Source organism: Strix uralensis, chromosome 23, assembly GCF_047716275.1.
Source record: "Strix uralensis isolate ZFMK-TIS-50842 chromosome 23, bStrUra1, whole genome shotgun sequence".
Lineage (NCBI taxonomy): Eukaryota > Metazoa > Chordata > Aves > Strigiformes > Strigidae > Strix > Strix uralensis.
This window is the reverse complement of record NC_133994.1, coordinates 5046468-5066952: the sequence shown is the minus strand read 5'-3', so window position 1 is coordinate 5066952 and position 20485 is coordinate 5046468. Positions and strand designations below refer to the sequence as shown.

Here is a 20485-nt window from a genome sequence, read left to right as displayed (position 1 = left end):
GCAGTGAAAACCATCGCAGACTAAACTCGCTGATAGTATAATTATTAATAAATACTTTTTGCAACTCCAGACTCCTGATGTCACGTTTTATACAACTCAACAATACTTATTTTATTTGTGATGGAGTGTCAGAGATAGATTCAGCTATACCTTTTCATCTTGAATATAAAATACTGCTTCAGTGGTTTTATTAAGCCCAGTAGGATGCTCATAAAATAAAGTACAAGTCATTGTCCTGAAAGGTAGGAAATATGGATTTAGCTGTGAAAATACAATGTCAGTCTTTTAGCTGTGATGTTGGTTGTCTTCACTAAACACACTATAAGGTAGCGTGCATGAGAAAACATGAAGTGTTCCAGTTTGTCTATAGCTTTAAAGTACTTCTGAGCACGCGACGTTTTTGCAGATCAGAGTGTTAATAGGATAACAGAAGAACTTAATCCTTTTTCACACTGAAATAAAATTTGTGACTTCTTACACATTGTGAGCAGTAGCTACAAATTAGTTTTCTTAATCAGATTTTACTCCACAGAAGTAGAGTTAATAGGCCTCTGAGGGATGCAGGTACTTTCCGCTTCCTATTTAGAGAGAGTTGTGTCAGTTTGTATTCTTTTGGTCATGTATTATTAATTATTGTAGATTTGAAAGTGAAGGCTGTAATTAGTAATCTTCACTTTGGTCCTACTAAGATCTGCAGAACTTATTTCTATGAATTGATTATGATCATGAAGAGCGAGACAGAAGGGACTAAATATTTGTGTGCTTTTCCAGCCCTCTGGATCTGAGCGATAAAATAACCCTGTATATCTGCAAATATATAAAGGTTCTTTTAGTTGCTTTAGGTTACTATTACAGGTGTGTTTTGCCAGTTACCTAAACAATGAGTTACCTTCTAACATACCTAACTATATCCTGTTTTCTGTGCATGGCGACGTATACTGTTTTAATGGTAAAATGCCCATGTATATCCTTATGGGAGGACTGTTACTAATGAGCTTTCACTGTAAAGAATTCTGACATGGAAGGCTTTTTTCTATTCAGAATGGTCATGTTTTCTCTAAACAGTCCCTCTCAGCAAATAAAGGTCCTTTGTCAAGTTATGTTGTATTCTTATCTTTGTCAAGTTATGTTGTATTTCAGAATGTGCTTGCATGTAGGTGCGTGTTTTTAAATTGAAATATGCTGTTATTAGATATTATAAAAATTAAAGGAATGGAAATACCTGCAGCTTCCTATATTGGCAATAGAAGAAAAGAAACTATTTATAAATATTTGACTTTTTTCAAATGCATGCCATGTGTGTGAAACAGAAAGTATGTCTGTACAGGTTTATAGGTTGTCGGTATGTTTGCATGTGTGTGTATGCAAAATGTGCATCAGATCAGTTACTCAACTGTAATTAAAAATAAAATTAAAGTAGAATTTTTAAAACTTTCTTTACTCAGGTGTGTGACAAAGAGTGGCATCATTATGTCCTCAATGTTGAATTTCCTGCAGTAACTCTTTATGTGGACGGTGTTTCATATGATCCTTTCCCGGTGACTGAGGATTACCCGCTTCATCCTTCAAAAATAGAAACGCAGTTAGTAGTTGGAGCATGTTGGCAAGGTAACTATTCACAATTGTTAATTCTTCTTTTTTAATGAAATCTTTGTGATTAGCGTAGAAGTACATAGCAGATCTCTTTAGTGTATGAAAGATAACTTGTTTTGTCTTCTGCAGATTATTTTTGCTCCTAGCTATTACCACATATTTTGTCCTTTAGTCCCTTTTTCCATGAGTGCTCTTTGCTCGTTGGCCACAGGTGCGTATGAAAGACGAAGCTGCTCACCAAGCAGCCTTCCACCAAAGTGAATTTTGTGGTAACCATGGGAATGTAGATAGCTAATTTTTAATAACAGTTGTGAGAATACATCATGTACTTCAGATTACTAAACAGAACACTTACATTTCAAGTAGGTTGAAAAGCATATTGTAGAAAAAGTGTTCTCATAAATGGAAGTGTGACCAGCAGATAATACAGCTAAGCAACACAGTGATGCTGTCTCTTGGATATTTTACCATTTCTGCTTATAAAAATAAACATAAAAGCATCTGCTTTATTATATGCAGACTATGGTTTATAACACGATATTCTGCAAGCTGTAAAATCCTGGTTCATGTGCTTTAATACTTGTGAAACCTACTCCTCAAAGCTTGAGGAAAAGAAGACTGCATCTGAACATGGAGGCTGATCACCAGAGATCTTTGTAACAAAGCTCTTGCTTCACAGTCCTGAACTGACCTGTTTGCTTGCTGATTAAATTACACCCTAGCTGGTATAAAGCCAATGGTTTTGGTCGGAAATAAAACAGTGTTAAATCGTTCGTGTTCTATTGTAGTTCAGAATATAGACTGTAGCTGCAGTCTGCAGTGATGCATAGAAGTAGCTCGTGAATGAATGACAAATGGAAAGCTTTGAGACGTTTTAATCAAATTAACAGTCTTCTGTCTTACAGCGTCTCTTTTCTCTTTGAATTTTAAGGCTTTGAAGTGTGAATGAAGGTTAAATTACCAAAATATCTTCTCCATCAAATTTTCTATTTCCTGACAAGGTCACTGTCTTTCAGTATTAATGTTATTTCAGTGCTACATTCATTCTGTTGTCCCTTCCTTTCAGTCAAATTATTTTTTCCATAAGTCATCTAGTTTGGTTTGGGACCTTCCAACTATCTCTTCTAGCTCAAAGGGAAGCTATAGTGGCTGGTTTGCAAGAAACCGGAGCTTGGAAACTCTGTTCCAGCTAAGTGTATGGATTGTGTAATGGCTTCCATATACGTTCTGCCTCCTAACAAAAGCATATACATTTAGTTTAAAAACTCCTGTGCTCTCATATTGGCACCATTATATAATTTTTAAATATTTTCTGACATTAATTTTATTTTTAATGACAGCAGACTGAAATACAGGAGCTTTAAAAGTCTGGAATACAAGAACTTGTGGTGCTGCCTTTTAAAAATTCCACCAAAAGCTTGATTTTTAGGGGACTAGAACACAGGAGGAAGAAGTACGCCAAAGGAGTGAAGTTAGTGCTTGAGGCCGTGCTCTTCAGGCCATCCTCTTTCTCTTATCAAGATTTTACAATAAATCAGGCTGCTCTGAGTTACATACACAGCTCACCTCTAAGGAGAGGGAGATTTTATGCTTTTGAAAAAGTTCTTTTAACATTTCTTTTAAAAGATTAAAAGCTGTTTTTCATTTTTGGTGCTTCCCTCCCAGACTCTTCCATCTGATAAATCCATCTCCTTGATACATATAATACTATTATGATGATCAATAAATCTGTGTTGGTAATGACTCCTTTTGATCAGCATTTAATACTTTTTGGTGATTTGCTGATATAGGCTGGATCTCACCTTAATTTTCTCTTTAGTAGTTGGGAGAGGAGAAAATAAATTGAGCCAGTTGATAGACCTGTATCTCATTACTAGTAGTGGTTTGTGTGAGAGCGGGTATCTGTGGTTAAATTGTTCTCCAGTGTGACTTTTTACTGCCGCTCGTGTATGGGGCTCTTTTTGGGTTGTCTTGTCATGAATGTTATGTTCTTGTAACAACACAGTAATGCTTCTTCCCTGCATTGCAGCTATTAGTGTTTCAAAGAACGCGTAATCCTTGAGAAGCTGGGTCAAGTGTAAGCAGACTTTTGGGGGGAAGTGCTGCTGTGTATTTTCTGTGATAAGAGAGTTTGCCAAATTGTAACTACTTGGTCCTTTCCCTGTTGTCCTATTCTTTGTCTTGCTTTTCTACAGAATATACAGGAAATGAAAATGACAATGAAACTGTGCCTGAGACCTCTGCAGGTTGCTGGAGTTTTTTCCCTACTGTTTTATTTCATTTTTATGCCAAGACATTGCTTCATCTCACACGCAGCATGAAATGCAGGCATTGCATTCGGGCCATTGACCTTCACATAATCCTCTCTTAGGCTTGTTTCTTCATTGTGCTTCTATTTCCAGAGCTTCATCAGCTGATTTTTTTTTTTTTTTTTTTTTTCCTTTTTTGGTTGCACCCAAATGCACATCCATGTACAAGTCTGCAACCACTGTGATTGCAGTGAAGTGGTGTAAAATAAGTTGCTGATGTAAAATATCAGCTATAATTTCTTTCATCCAGTTTTGTTAAAACATAAATGCACCTCATCCTATATAAATACGTGTATATATATGTATGTAGGGGGGTGTGTGTATCACAGAATTATTCAGTGGGTTAGGAAGGACCTCTGAAAGTCAGGTAGCTCTGCTTCCCACTCAAGGCAAGACCAATTTCGTATTTAGATCAGGTTGCTTGTATATAACTCAAAAGACCTCTAATCTAGAGTGGTTACTCACTTGATCAGAAATTGATGTAAACTTTTAATTACAATGAATAGGCATAAAAGCTTTGGCTACCAGGTACTTCAGGTTGGCTACAGGGTTTTATTTTCTTAGAAATTTTTAGTGGATTTTTGCGTCTTGAGTTGAGACACTAAAAATTAGTGTATATTTCTAAAAGTGTATTCAAGATATATACTCTTTCTGTAAAGTTTAAGAACTCCTGGAATGGTCTAGGTATAATTGGCAAGAGGTTTCTAGCTGTGCATCACATGTTAATTTGGCAAGTAGGTAACAGAATCCAGGAGCTAGAAGCTGGAGATGTATAAAATCTAAACTGGAAATTCCATAATTTGTGACAGGACTATTCACTACTGAAAATTTTATTGAGTTTGCCAGGGATCTTTTAGCACTCACAACCTTTAAAACAAGCTTAGACATCTTTCTAAAAATCTGGTAGCTTAGTAAGTGATGACCTTGAAATACAAATTTCTGGGTGGTGTTCTGTGACTCCCATTATTTAGCAAGATAGACTAGGTGATCATCGTGATGACATCTTTAAAAAATCGAAGCCATAAGGGGCTTATTGGGTTGCAGTTTATTGGACTTAACTCAGATATGTAAAAACAAGTTACGTGAGTTGAAACTGCTCGCTTGAGTCCATACAGAGAAGGCGGCACCTTTAGAGGGGAGCAATTAACTTTTAGCCACCTTTTTCTGAATGAGCTGAATCACTTTGACCTTTCTTTCTATCCTCTGAGTGTAAAGAGAGCCTGTAATGATTGGTTTAGATGTAGATAACTAACATCTAGAGGAAGGATGCTGTTGTCTTCTATCCTGATGGGCATCGCTAGTAGGAGGTGTTACCTCACCATGACAATTTAGATTTCATAGTTCATCTCATTGGTTCTGTCTTTAATTTCTGAAGAACACCACCTCGCTGTATGGGCAATTTCTTTTGAAATGTTTGTTACGGAAATATCAGCCTTAGTTTCACAGTTCAAGATGGCCACACCTGTTTTGTAGGCCATATGCATGGTGAACTGTTTAATTCTTTTTTTTATGCTTGAACATAGTCACAAGGTTTAACACCCAGAATGGATAAAAAACTAACCTGCATGTATACAATACGTTGTGGTACCAGAAGGCATATTTGTTGTTTTATAAAAGGAAAAAAAAAAAGCGAAAAGAATCAAAACATACAAAGGTTTTTCTTTCCTCCCTTTATTAAGGTGGTGAACTCCACATGGCGCAGTTTTTCCGAGGCAGTCTGGCAGGTTTGATGATTCGTTCTGGTAAACTAGAAAACAAGAAAGTGATAGATTGCTTATACACTTGCAAAGAGGGACTGGATTTGCACATGGCTGATGGCGTTGGCAAAGGCGTGAAGGTAAAGTTGCGTATGAATCAAGGGGAGCGTGTCTTTTGCTTTGCTGATAATAGTTACAAGTTTTGCTGGCAGAGTTAGTAGGGGTGTCCCAAATAAAACAAGCTAATCTATTGCAACATTTTGCATTAAAATTACGTGAGAAGTAGAGAATGTTTCTTGTATAGACGTGGTCTTAGCGGAGTTTAAGAATGAAAGGTACTGTGTTCTCTGTAAGTCCTGAAGAGAAATGCCATATTTGTATGTGTCTCTGTTTTACCAGCTATACTTGTTATCTAATAAAAGATAGAGATTCTTAACAAGCAGCTTAGTAAAATGAGACTAACTTGCATGCCTTTTTTTGGCAGCAAGGTTGTGTGGACAGAGCTAAATTTCTCCTTTATATTATCTGTGTCTCTTCCACGTTACTAGAATCTTCACATTGGAACTATGATATTCTTTTGTCTCAAAAGAATGGAACACTAAATATGTTCCACTGAATAAGGAAGTGAATAGGGAAGTTAGACTGTGTACTACAAGGCCAGTAAATAACAGCCGTATTGCTTTGACTACAAATGTAATTATCCTGGCATTTACCAGGCTAAGCAGTGCTGAACTTCCAGTTTTAATTACCAGATCATGTTACTGTTTGGGTAATCTCTTACATTTTTTTTCTGTTGTTTCAGATCCACATGAACCCAAATCAGTCAACACTGACCTTAGAAGGGGATGACATTGACAGAGTTGATAAGGCCATGCAACACATTTCCTACCTGAATTCCCGCCAGTTCCCAACACCTGGGATTCGGAGGCTTAAAATCACCAGTGTTGTCAAGTATGTCCTAGTGCTCAAATAATACAGCGATACTGAAGCCTGGAACGATGTTCATGTATCTCAGTTGTGATAAACAAAGGATAAAATGCTGTATGTAACCGTCACACGTTTGAATACAGCAAATGTTTTCTACACCAGCACTCTGTGTTCTTCCTGAGAAAGTAGCAAGGAGTGTGTAAGATAGGGAGGAACTTACTGCAAGGGTGTGCTGTGAGTATGTCTCCAGTATCACAGCCTTCATTAAAGGTGTTATCTGTGGCTGTTAGTCATAGCATAGAAAATGGGGCCAAATGTTAACAGTAAGTAAAAATTAATTGTAAGATTGCTCCCTTGGTGGGGAATTCTTACTTTCCAATACAGTTGATGAATTTATCTAAGACTCTTGGGCCCGAGACAGAGCTTTTTAAAAATTTATAGAGCAATTACTCTGCATAATTGTGCTTCCCTCTCAGATAGTCTCCTTGACTGTGTAAAACTGCTTCTGTATCTCATAGATGTTTCCACGAAGAGGCCTGCGTCTCCATTCCTTCTGTGGAGGGATATGTAATGGTCTTGCAACCCGAGGAACCGAAAATCAGCCTTAGTGGCATCAACCATTTTGCCCGCTCTGCTTCGGAGTTTGAGAGTTCTGAGGGTGTTTCCCTCTTTCCAGAGCTTCGCATAATAAGCACCATTACACGGGAGGTGGAGCCGGAGGGAGATGGAGATGAAGATCCTACAGGTAACATCCTTTTCTGCTTAGGACTGTTGCCTACCCTCACCACATTCAGTGATCATGTTGGAGGATCTTCCTCTTGCAAAGAGATGTGGATTTCTCCAGGATCTAATAGGGGAAAAGAATGTGTATATCTCTTGTGAGAAGGTGTAGGTACTCTGCTCTGGGCTAACAAAAATTCACCTGGAAATGGTAGTAAGCCTAGGCCGTTATCTTCATGTAAATATTCCTTGTTTGTATTTTGTGTTGGTTTTTTTAATCATTATTTCATGAATATTTGCTCTCTACTTCAAGCCCAGATCTTAATATTTGTTCTGGAAGAAGAGCTGAGTTTGCATGTGACATTTTATAGCTCCCTGGGCTCTTGTCTACGTCACCTTTGTTCCTGCTTACCTCTGTGGCTTTTTCTCTGCTTTTTAGTACAAGAGTCTTTGGTATCTGAAGAGATCATGCACAACCTGGATACGTGTGAGGTGACAGTGCTAGGAGAGGAACTAAATCAGGAACAAGAAAGTCTGGAGATTGACATGACACGATTACAGCAGAAAGGCATTGAGATGAGTAGTTCCAACCTGGGCATGATAATCACAGGTAGGGGTTACTGCTTCTGGTCTTTTTGGGGAAGACAGTGATAATGGGAACAGTGTGCTAGAGAGATGGTCTGTAACATCTTACTCCAAATACTTCATTTTTGACTAGAATTTCAAGCTCAGAGGTGTTACAACTATTTTGTGGAAAGCTGTGGTTCTAGAAAATACATCATTTTAGAACCTCCTTTCTGTTGTTCTCTCATGTCCCAAATTGCAGGTTACCTCTGGACTGTGGAAATGAAGTAGGCTTTGCCCCAGAAAAGGCTTGTTCCTTGCACAGATAACCCAGTGCCTAGGAGCATGCATCATTCCTTTCTATTTTATATTCAGAATATGTTAATGTATTTGAAAGAAAGGCTCCCAGAGTCCCTTCAAAGACTAAGTGGATCTAGGATTTTATCACAAAATAAATCCACAGAGTTTCAGTGAAGCCACGTATGTGTGTGTCTATGATGTTACCTTTTTTCCTACTAACTGAAAATCTGTCAGCCAAGAAAACTTACTTGCAGAAAATATTTGTTGAGTATATGATGTCGAACTAGTCTTTTGCAAAAAAGTAATTGTTTTACTTGTTTATTTCTCTTCACAGGGGTTGATACTATGGCTAGTTACGAAGAAGTTTTGCATTTGATACACTACAGAAACTGGCACACTGTTTCTCTCTTTGACAGAAAGTTCAAATTAGTCTGTTCGGAGCTTAATGGCCGCTATGTCAGCAATGAGTTCAAAGTGGAGGTATGCAAGCTAATCTGATCACTCTGAGAAGTTTTAGAGCATGGATGACTAGGAGGATGGAAGTTGTTGCCTCAAATGATAGATAATTGTTCAATTACTGATTTATATTTTTGTCCTGTAAATAAATATTAGTAAAAGTGTGCATTTCGGGCTGTATTTTATATATAAATGTGTTCTTAATCCTACATTTTAGCTTTAAATAAGGCTGCCTGAACAGAGGTAAAACTTCTGTTCTAGAAGAAATAGTATGGCTAATGAAGTGCGAAGGCAAAAAGGTTGAATTGGAAAGACAGTGTATTAATTCAGCAAAAGACTAGCAAATAGAGTAAGGGTAGTGCTACCAGAGACTTGAGCGGCCTTCATGTATAACTTCTAGGATTTTGCAAATGAATGGGCCCTTTACTGCTTTGCTTGTGTGAGGCTTAAATCGCTGATACTAAGGGCTTATGTAACAGCACAGACAGGCTAAAATTGCATTTCCTCTGCGGTAGAGTACAGGCTAATTATTACTTAGTATGCTTATATCAAATACATGGAAGTGCAGCAGATGATAACATAAAGGGCACTGAAACTTCAGGTGCTGGAATGTAAAGTTATTGAGAGGAACTGTCAATGTATTTCTGCATCTTTCAGCTGTGAGCTTGAATTCTTCTACATTTTCAAGCTGACCAAAGGGATGACAGTAGAGTTAATTCTATTTACCACTAGTTTGGTGGTTGTGGTGGGCTGGGAAGCCTCCTGTGTTGCAGAATAGAAATTTTTGTATTACATAATGTGGGTTTGTTTCCTGAGGAAATTCTGTGAGCTCAAGTTGGGATCTTACCAAACTGTTGAACTGCAGATGCTTTCCTTGTTCTGTAGTAACCGTGCTCCCTTCCTGTTGTGCAGCTGGTCAGGTACCCTGTATCCCAGCGTTCCACTACAGGATGGGTATATTTAGCTCTGTCTGTTTGGCAAGGAAACATGAAATATGCTGTGCAAATGATGCTTGCACTTGTACCTAAAAGCCAGCTATGCTAAGTGTGGGTTAAACTTTAAAGAATACCTTTTTTCCTTAACCCTTTGACTGTAATATGGATTTTTTTCTTTACTGTTAGCTGAAGATATACAGCAGAGTAAGAAAAGATGGGAATGAAGAAAATGTAATTAATGTGTTATATATATCTTCGTATATACGGTTATTTCAGGATTAAAATCGCTGGCTACCAAATTTGATAATAAACTGGCTTTATCTGTTTTATTCTGAAATACTGGTGTCTGTACACAACCTGGCCAGACTAACCAAAACAGATTTGTGGGCTGGGAAACTGAAAGGTTTTGTGACAAGAAATTGTAACTCATGAGGAGCTACTGATGGGGATGATTGTCCCCTCAGACAAGCCATGGTTGTGTTGAAGGAGAATTAAATGCCTACTCTGGGAGGATTTAAAAAAAAAAAAAATCTTATTTTTTCTTGTTCTTTTTTTCTATCTCTTCAGAATTAAACTGTTGCATTTCTGGAGTTTAACATTTTCTTTCCGTTCCTAGGTGAATGTTATCCATACAGCTAACCCAGTTGAACATGCTAATCACATAGCTGCACAACCGCAGTTTGTTCATCCAGTGCATCACACATTTGTTGATCTCTCTGGTCACAATTTAGCTAATCCCCATCCATTTTCAGGTAAGAGTTCTCAGTCACTGAAGTTCAGCTGTGTTTTTCTGGTGTTAAAATGTCCCAGAGGCTTCTTGCTGCAGAGGGGTTTTCTCCCAGAGTTTAAACCAGTGTGCTGGACTAGCAATCTTAAGCAGCTACTCAGTCCCGTTCTGCTGTTGCCCAGGCAGGGAGGAGTGGATTACTAGAGATCTATGAAATATCTTCTCCAGCCATCAGGAGAGCTTTGTGTTGGTGTGTGTACATTGGGAGATGGGAGGTGTGCTGGTCTTGAGGGGACTGTAAGACTCTGAGGAACTGGGACAGCATTTCTTCTGAACGGCATGAGGAAAGCACTGCAGCGTTATTCCCTTGATGAGTCGTGGTGTCTGCCCTTTCTGTTTTAATTATGTTAATTTGGCATGGGTGCAAGATGTGAGAGGAAGAAAAATGGGCAGTTTAGAGAGGAGTCTCTGTGTGTGGTGGAATCTGCTTTGCATGTGTTGTCAGTCCTTCAGATTGATATAATTATACTTAAGGAACTAAGTTTTAGTTCTTACTCTCCGACTGACTTTTTAAGTGTCCTTAGACAAACTGCCTCTGTGTAGCTACATGTAATATTTGTATAATGCCATTTCCCTCTTGCAGGTGATGGGAACAGAGGACTAATAGTTAGCATTGTGTCAGTATCATCTAAGAAACTCCTTTTATTTTCTTGTTGCAGTTGTTCCAAGTACAGCCACTGTTGTGATTGTAGTTTGTGTCAGCTTCCTGGTTTTTATGATTATTCTGGGAGTGTTCCGAATCCGAGCGGCGCATCAGCGCACGATGCGTGACCAGGACACTGGAAAGGAAAATGAGATGGACTGGGATGACTCTGCTTTGACCATCACTGTGAACCCCATGGAGGTAAAGCTGGTGTCAGCACTTAACAACAAAAAAATGCCCTTTTCCAGCTGTAATGGGTGTGATTGTACACAGACTGAGTTGTAGAACAAAACCAACCACTGGACACAGAGTAGATACTAACGGAATTTTTAATGAACGTGCCAAAGTGACAAATGCCAAGAGCAGTCACGTTTGGGATCTTGCATGGGTTAGAGCTCCATGATGCATAATTGGGTTTTACAGCTCGATGTCCAGCAGTGGTGGTTATCATGCTGTATGCTACCTTAACCATGCTTTTTTCCAAAGTTGCAAGAGTTTCTTGTCAAAACATCTGTGTTTTATGAGGTTTCCTTCTGTGGTTGACATCTGAATTTTTAGAAAATCAGGGACAGATGTGCAACATTAATGCTCTTTGTGTGACCCTAATTGAAAGATCCTTCTCCTGTAGCATCTGAAGTGCTGGATCACACTTCAGAACTAGTTCGTTTAGAGTGATAGGATTGATAGCAATGTTACAAAGTTATTATAAAGAGCGTTACTTCCTTTTTTTTTTTTCCTGGTTGCCTAATTACTGCTGAAATTCTAAAACCAGTAACGAATCTGTAATAGCTCTTTCTCAATATCATGCCTTGTGCCTGCACTCAAAAGAATAAAAAGAATTTTGGCCGGTGTGATATCAACAGCTAATTTCTGTCTTAACAGACTTACGAGGATCAACACAGCAGTGAAGAGGAAGAGGAGGAAGAGGAAGAAGAAAGTGAAGAGGGAGAAGAAGATGACATCACTAGTGCAGAGTCTGAAAGCAGTGAGGAGGAGGAGGGAGAGCAGGAGGAGGACCAACAGAATGTTAATAGACAGCAACAGCTGGAATGGGATGACTCTACCCTCAGTTATTGATTCTAGCTGTTCCCTTTGTCTTTATGTTTCTGCTCTAGAAGACTCCACTGTAATACACTCCATTGTTACCAAGGATTCATGGTGTTTAAAAAAAAAAAAAAAGTCATTCTGGCCAGTAGATTCAACCCACACACATCCCAGTGTTTGTGTTATGTCAGCTAGTTCCTGATGCTGTTTCTAGAACCGTAGTTAGCACCTCTTTTCCTTCAGCCATGCCTCAGTGACTGGATTTTTTTTTTTACGCTATGTGAGGAACCACCTTGCACTTTTTTCATCATGTCATCTCAGCTAAGTGACTCTACAGATCTGTAGCCATTGCACATGAATTTCTGAACTGTCTTTTTTTTCTCAGTGAAACAAAGTTGGCTTTGTTCCTTTTTCTCTTTCTAAAAGATGCAAAGATTGTGTGTTGACAAAGGGTAAAGCTGCTCATTTCAGCCTGTTGATTTCTTTTAATTTTTTTCCCCAAATTAGTGCATGTGTAAAGTGGCAGAATGAGGTTAATATGTAGAAGATTAACAGACTTTTTAATATTTTGTAAATATATTGGAATTATGTAATTATGTCATTTGTGGTAGTGAAAACAGGGATTGGGGTTTAAAACATGCTAAAGTAAAAAATCATGCAGCATGAAATAAATATTACAAGTCTCATACTACTGCAAGCAGGAGCACGGGCACAGTTATCTAGTGTAGATGTTTCAGTAATACAGTGTCATTGGCCTTGGCTGCCATGTTCGCTCATGCCCCACACTGTTTTTTCTTTAATTTTTCTTTTCTTTAATTGGCTTTATTTTCGCAGAGGGAACAGGCAAGCTTGTGAGAATTGTAAAGGCTTTAGGAACCTCTGAAGAGGTTCAACTGCCCTGTGCAATAGAGTTGTTTGTTTTTTCTTTTTCCTTTTTTGTTGTTTTTTTTTTTTTTCTCCAATTAAGTCTTTGGCATAAGGGCTTTTAAGTTATTGGGAAAAAACACTACTTGGATGGTGGGCAAATTAGTGTGCTGTTGCTGTGGTGTGTTGCCACAGCTCCTGTTAATTATGGTGAGGCTGCCTGTAGTACAATGATGGTCTGTTCACACTGACAGGTCTGCTGACAGGGCAGATTATTCATTTATTTAGTTGACTGATTGTTACATTGGTTACTGAAGCTGGAAAGCCTGAGACCTGTGTACCTGTGCACCTTGGCTACCAGTCTCCATAGATAGGTATTTTGGGGTTTTTTGGCTGTTCAGTTTTTCTATTTTGGTAGTGGGAGGGTTTGGGGCATAGCTGATACCATTTCTATTAAACACACTCCTGCTCATTCCCTGTAGCCCCTTGTACAGTAACTTGGACTGTTGGTGTATTAAGCCTTTGTTTACACTTAGTAATTGTGTTTTCCTGCTGGTGAAAAACTATAGCATAAACTATCCAACCAGAAAACCTTGGGAATCATGTTAATATTATTCCAAGTCCAGATGATTTTGGTTGTTTCGGATCAAAGTTCTAACTTGGAATTGCAAAGGACTTTTCTAAAGAGCTGAAAGGTACGAAAAGCGAGTTATGACCCCATGGTGGAGAGTGCTGGTTTTTTTGAAAGGCAGGTCTTGTTTATTTAACTTCATTTGGTCTTATGCAGAGCCTTGAATAATGAGTATCTGCTTTACTTGATTTTTACCTTTGGAGGTGGATTAAAAAGAGTAACTTGTTTTGCTTGTAACAGGAGACTAGGACTCCCTTCACTCCTCAGCACGGTAAGCAGAGTTCCAGTTTTTGATCTTGTACGTAGTCTGCCTTTGTTCGCGGTGCGCAGAGCCCACATCTCGTAGCTGAGAGGACACAGCAGGGAGATGGTGCACTGGGTAAGCGTGCTAGAGGAGCAGCAAGCAAGCCAAAGGGTGGGGCGCAGAGGGTCACAATTAGCTAAAAGATAAGGATTGATCCAAATGTTTCTATAGTTTTGATTTTCAGAGCAGACCTATTCTCACCTAGTGATGTGTGTAATGGGATCTAATGGTGGGTTTTACCTGGGGTAAGGCTTAACTGCAGAGTGCCTTTAACAATAGTAGATGGACCTGGAAGCAGGGAAGAGAACCCACACAACTAGCTTACCGTTTTTGGGGGTTGTTTTTTTTATGTAAAATTTTAGATTTCTAAAATGGGGAAATGGTTTTGACTACTTACGTGGTAATATAACTGCTAGTTTTAAGTAAACTGGGAAACTTTTAACTTATGTCTGACAGTTGTCCTGTGTTAATGTGTAGAAGACTTATCCTTCCATATACTGTTGCTGTAGCTGCTGTATTTTAGACCAAAACTGATCATGACTTAATGGTAATACTGAAAAGTTGTAAATGTCCTGATGCAGTTTGTAGCCACTGTGGGTATAACTTTTCAGATGTGTATATTGGTAACAGGTCAGTTTGGAAAGTCTATAAGCTACAATAAATTTCTGGTTCTAAAGGTTGTTTGCATTTATTTCTTACTGAATGGAACAAAGTTGAATCAAGTGGTATTAACTGTGTGTTAATTTGCTGGTGGCAGTAGAAGAGTTTTGTTTTCATTGATCTCTCAAGCATAGAAAGACTTCAGCAGCATGTGTGTACAATTTATCAGTAATTTTTTTTTATTTTCTGACTTACAAAACGTACCTAAAGCAACTGGGAAGTTCAATGTGTAAACATTCTCTTTTTACAGAACCATGGTTTGGCTTAAAAAAATACTTCTTTTTTCAAAGGCAACAGAATAAGCACAATCAGTTTGTACAGAGTTAAAAATAATCACAGAAACTCTAAATAAATAGAAATAGAAAGGGGTATAATTTTGAGCATATTTATAAAATCAAAAGCTACTTCTTTATAGTGAAATGTAAAGTTTTTGAAAGTGATTTAAGTTTCAATCTTCAGTACCCTTCAAATTGCTGAAAACTCTCAGGTGAGCTGCTGCTTTGTAAATTTGGAGTCAGAGGGTCTTCGCTGACGTAGTAGAGCCATCAGTTTCATTCAAGATGCTACTCGGTGGTGTCAAGGAAGAAGGTCCACTTGATAACTCACTGATATTTTTGTTTCTTGCAGGTAAGTCAATTTTCTAGACTAAGTAACCTCTCTGTAAGACTGTGCTGGATTTTGGAATTTACACTGATACAATTTTGGTTTATTGCACTTCTAAAACTGAAGGACAGATGACATGAGGCACTGCTGCTTTGCTGTACTTCTGTAAAACTGTATTAGGGCCTGAGATTTCTGGAAACATGACCCCCAACAACAGCTGCAGGTACAAACTGCTGCGAGTCTGCAAACCAAGCACCTAAGAGTGACTGAGAAGACTGCCAGGTGAGGCTGCCGTGCAGGATCCTGCTTTGCCACTTTGTGACAGTGTGAGAGTGCTGCTTTTACATTTACAGAATTGTATTTTCCTTTCCACAAGAACGTACAAACCACTGATGAGGTTGCTGTCGTTTCAGTGCATCTCAGCTTGCATGTAGCCTGGTATTTTTGCATACTGTGTGCTCGATAAATTAGTTTAATAAGGAAGGAACTAGCAATAGTTTATCCTTTAAAATGGAGCAAACTTGTGTGGCCACAGGGAACTCTGCAAGCAAAAAGAATCTGGGCATACCACCCTGAGGGAGGGAACATGGAGAGGTTGCAAATGTCTGCCTCTCCCTGCTGCGGAGCAGTGACTCAGATGGGTGCAGTGCTGTGTTTTCACTGTCTGATTAGCATGCAGAGAGCTCTAAATCCTGCAGTATTTTCTTCTAGTATCAAAACAACTGTTAAAGCTTGAGTGTTGGGCTCCTTTTTCACTTTTCAGTATTTCAGCAGGATCCCTGCCAACCTCACTTTATTCCATGCTTGTGACAAATTTTCTATATATTCCGTTAAGCTTGGGTGCAGAATGCTTGATCTCCACAAATCTAGCTCTTAAGAAAACCTTGAAGAATTACAAAAGATGGCATCAAACTGTTAGAGTGGTGAAACCTTCTAAAATAATCATCCCAGAGGTCTGATGCACAAACAAGTGTTTACCAGACATCGATTGTGCGCATTAGTCCTGAATATTAACTGGAAAGTAGCATCATGTGACCTGTTTTTCTCAGGGGGGGAAAAGTAAAGCAAAGCTGTGCAGTCCTCTGATGGCGTACAGCAGCATCTTGCTGTGCAAGCACAGACTTGCTGTCAGTTGTGGTAATCTGCTGCCCCGTGGAAACTTCAGCATTTGTCCAAGTCCTTATGGTAATGGATTTTTTTTTTCAATTGGATGCAAGAGATACAAACATCTTCCTACTCCTAATTTAAATTGTGACACCCAGCACCCTCTGAGCTTGTGAAGCTTGAGGCTATATAGTCTGGCACAGGAAAGGAAAATTATCCTTATAATACTTTAAAACAGCTTAAAGTCTGATGGTTTACTCTCCTATTTGTTGACCAGTTCAGTTTCATAATACTGTACTTCTAATTACAAATATGGATTCACTGTTTTAAGATTTTATTTGAAACCTGAGACCACTAATACTGTTCAGTTCACGTAAAACAGTGAGTAGTAATATTCTAGACTCAGGAGAACCACATCAGTGCAAGTAATTGATAGCATCTTGCTGAGAGCTCATCCTTCACAGAGGACAACACTCAAGACTACAGGGAGTTTCTTTTAGTCTAATCTCTAGAAGCAGCAGCAGTTCTAGAGCGCTGCCTCCAGTCGAGGTGGTGTTTTGTTTCCTGCAGGTCAGTTTGTTCCCGTTTACGCACTGCTGCTTCCCTAGTGTCAGATGCAGTTACCAGGAGACACGGAGCTAGCGTTCAGCTCCAGCTAAGGAGGGTCTGTAACAGAGGAAGTACAGCAGGAACAATTACTTGCTGCAAACACACCTTCAGTACTATTATTATTAAATAATACGCTGGGGAACTGTTACAGAGGAATGTGTTAAGTTATTAATTTGGATCACTGGGAAGGGTAAGTGCCATTCTATCTTGGAATGTTCTGGCCACTTCTCGGTCCCATACAGTATCATTTGAAAGGTGCAGAAAAAGGGGATCTCCAAGGGGTATATAAAGTTAAAATGAGTTGTCCTCTATGTAACTGCTTCTTCTATGAGAGGCAACCTGGTTTATATTAATATATACAAATCAGTATAGAATAGACTTCATAGCATAACATCTTTTATGAAAAGAAATAGTAAGTACTTTAAATCAGAATTTAAATTAGCAACAGCGTAACACTACATCATAATCCGCTAGTATCTACCTGTTTGTATGTAAAGGTAATGAGGGAAGGGTTTACTAAAGGTGTTTCGTACTCCATTCACTGACCAAACCTAGTATTACCTACTACTATTCATTTCTACTTAGGGTAGAAGTTACTTTTTTAAGGCAGTGTTAGCTCAGCTATGCAGCTGATGAAGAACAAATACATTTGAACTTGTCCTCTTAAATAAAAAAAAAAAAAAGGTGGACTTAGCCAGTATAGGGCAGCATTCTTTTAATTTTGAAGTACAGGGTTACCTCATTCTAAACCATTAAAGAGAGCTGGAAATCAAGAATGAGTTGTACCTATGTGCTGGATGCAAAAATACCATCAAGTCAAATTTATCCTATGCTAGGGAAGATTTAAGAATAAACAGGTCAGTTCAGGCTCTGTCCTAAACTTGCTGGTTTTGTGGGAATTTTAAACCAGACATGAAAGCTAAATTTACATGAGAGAATAGTCCATCATTTGTCAATATGTGTCACTTGAGAAACAGGATCTGAAACACCTGCATTTTTTTTACCTACATAAGTAAAAGAGTTTAAAAAACACTTCTATGAGTGAAAGAAAATTGCTCAACCTAGTTATGGGCACCCAAATCAAATACAGGATTCAGCTTCAGGGGCGTCTTGAAAGTTAGACTACGCTATTCCTCCAAAGGCAGGAATGCCAGCACCTCCATGGGAGCCTGATGTTGCAGGGAACGTGGGGAAATGGAAGGAAGCACCCCAGGGACGGGGTGCTACCCACACTGCTCCCCCCATGCTCCAGCACAACCCCCTGACCTCACTGTGCTCCTGCTCATCTGTCCCTGTGCAACACCAGTGCTCAGAACTGCCCCCGGGTGGGGACACCAGCCAGAGACAGGACACAGGAGCAGAAAGACGTGGTTGGTTACAGCACCTTGTGGGAGACGGGACAGATCCTGCTTGGGAAGGAGACAGGCAGCAGTGAGGACAGGAGGGGAGTTTGGCCTGATTTAGGTACCCGCACGGATGACCACGGCTTGCTCTCTGGCTGAACCCCCGCCCAGACACACAGTCTCCACCTCGGCTCTAACGACAGACGAGGAGTCGTGTACCACGGTTGAAAGAAGGAAGATGGAATAAATTTGTAAGAAGACGAGAACTGAGATGCAACTTAAGAGTGTTTCAGTGTTAAACCCACTCATCTGGCACTCCTCTCTCCTTCCACAGGCAGGCAGACTGGCCAAATAACTCCGGCACAGAACGGCACCATCTGTCCCAGCTGACACGGGGGTACAGTGTTGTATCCCAGTGCTTACGTAGGTGTAGGCCAGTGCCCCGCACGCACCTGTTACAGGGAAACCAGGTGGTAAACCAGCTCTAACGTACCCCAGCAGGAGGTACGTGTAGCAACCACCCTTACATGCCAATTTTGAAAATGCTATCTTGCTGTTTTCAGGCTTAAAAAACAGAATAAACGCAGCAACCCAGGAACTGCTTGAGGCTTGGCTAAGGTCTGACTTAGGAAAGCAAAGACAACCACGTAACCCCTGGCCAATCCAAGCCTGTTCCTGTGGCATCAGTTTTTTGACAGCAATAGCTGGGTTCCAGCTCAGTTTCAGAACACGTGGGCCTCCACAGCAGAGACAGAGTAATACGACAGCGTGGGTATTGTTATCCGGTCACAACGCAGACTAAAACAATTTGTCCAAGTCAGCTTCAGTGGTGATTTAAGCTGAACTACCTTGGTGTACACTGAAACAGGGTAGGAGGAGCGATCACGTGGTGAAGTTAATGCCTTCGAGCTGTAATGGTGGGGTCCTAGAAGATGGGCTATTGTATGAGAGCTACAGGGATAGTAGGTTCTCAGTGTTCAGCTCAATTTTCAAGAAAATAGAAATATACACATTAACACACTGGAAGGATGTTACAACTGCCTGAACTCTTCCATCAGAAGATGTATTTGAAGCTTAACAAGTTCTTAAGGGTACAGTACATCTACCTACCTTTCACTGTATGCAGTAATTTTATTGCCTCACGCCTCTCCCTTGTCCCCCAAAGATCTACAGCAGACAAGATTTTGTGGCTGATGAGAGTCCAACAATTTTTCAGTCATGCAGAAATGTCTGATCTCTGGGAACGCAGGTGGGGGATCTTCAACATGGCAACATTCATCAGTCTTTAAAAACCTGTCTACAGTTGCTGGACTCAGTGCAGGTATTACATTCTCTTGGAGCAAGTGTGCAGGCTGATGTTGCTCTACTGTCTGTTATCTTTGGATACGTTGTGTGCCAGCCAGTTCACTTTGGTTTTCCAGCTCTCTCGCAGGGCTTCGTTAAACTTTAGTCTGAAGTGCTTCAGTGCCTCCTCGTCTGTTTTCCCAAGAGCTAGGGAATCCTGAAGGTAAGAGGCAGAAATCGGTGTAGCCTCACTGTAAGTGCAACTGAACAAGGAACTCCTCAGCTACGACGATGTTTGCTCACTAAGAAATTGCTCCGTTGAAAGGAGCACTGAGTAGGGAATGAGTAGCCATTAATTGTTTTTACCATAGTTGCAGGAGAGTTTTTTTTTGTTCTGATAAATACCTGCATCCTACTCTTACATTGAGCAGAGGGAAACAGGTTTTTCAGTGCTCTTGTACAAAGCCACTGTCTTTCAGCTGGCCAGGGCTAGGTGGTTGTAATTTAAGAGGCAAGCTGGGACCAGGAAATGATACACAACCAAGGAGCTCTGTCTCCGTCCCCACAGGCTGGTTCTACAAGGTACTTGCTGCCTTTGTGCGGAAGAATCATTTCCTGAGCACCAGTACCTGGCATTTCTGATGTCCTGCACATGAACACTGAATGTCTACTCATGCAATTTGGAGCTCATTTGCCTCTAAGAACATGCCCTTCCACACTGAACTGCTCCTCACTGAGCTACAAGATCAGGTATCCAGTTTTAACCATATCTGGGCTCTGCTTCTCTTACCTTTAGATACTGAATGTCTTTAGAGCAGCTGAGTTCTGGCAGGCCAGCAGCTTTCATCAGTGCAAACAAGTGCAGGAAGAGAAGACCATGGCGCCTCAGAATCATATAGGCTTTTTCACAATAACCCCTGAATCTGTTCAGAAAGGAAGATGAGGCAAAGGAATGAAGACTGCAGCCTATACCGTTTTATAAAGCAAGACTATGGATTAGTCTGAACGCTGCTGTCTGCATTGATGACTACCAAGCTCTTTCACCTTCTCTAACAGGTAGATAATTTATTTACTTTCATGTGTATAGACAGCTATAGGCTACATATCA

At 39.8% G+C, this 20485-nt stretch overlaps 2 protein-coding genes across 9 annotated transcripts in view; one reads left to right on the top strand and one right to left on the bottom strand.

Annotated features, from left to right (window-relative positions):
• Positions 1-14450, top strand: part of CLSTN1 (calsyntenin 1) — a 42244-nt gene extending 27794 nt beyond the window's left edge. For 2 of the 4 annotated variants that reach the window (XM_074893176.1, XM_074893179.1), the window contains 10 exons: positions 1446-1608; positions 3789-3839; positions 5582-5739; positions 6402-6550; positions 7045-7271; positions 7686-7856; positions 8445-8590; positions 10118-10253; positions 10948-11132; positions 11814-14450. In XM_074893176.1, the coding sequence (XP_074749277.1) occupies positions 1446-1608; positions 3789-3839; positions 5582-5739; positions 6402-6550; positions 7045-7271; positions 7686-7856; positions 8445-8590; positions 10118-10253; positions 10948-11132; positions 11814-12008 (1581 nt within the window). In that variant the 3' untranslated portion in view covers positions 12009-14450. The remainder of the gene's footprint in view (positions 1-1445; positions 1609-3788; positions 3840-5581; positions 5740-6401; positions 6551-7044; positions 7272-7685; positions 7857-8444; positions 8591-10117; positions 10254-10947; positions 11133-11813) is intronic. The other 2 variants (XM_074893178.1, XM_074893177.1) reach the window with 1 other exon arrangement.
• A 140-nt stretch (positions 14451-14590) lies between these two features.
• Positions 14591-20485, bottom strand: part of PIK3CD (phosphatidylinositol-4,5-bisphosphate 3-kinase catalytic subunit delta) — a 32928-nt gene continuing 27033 nt past the window's right edge. For 4 of the 5 annotated variants that reach the window (XM_074893175.1, XM_074893172.1, XM_074893174.1 and 1 more), the window contains 2 exons: positions 20168-20300; positions 14591-19594 (listed from right to left, as the gene is read on the bottom strand). In XM_074893175.1, coding sequence (XP_074749276.1) covers positions 19457-19594; positions 20168-20300 — 271 coding nt within the window. In that variant the 3' untranslated portion in view covers positions 14591-19456. The remainder of the gene's footprint in view (positions 19595-20167; positions 20301-20485) is intronic. The other variant, XR_012632074.1, reaches the window with a different exon arrangement.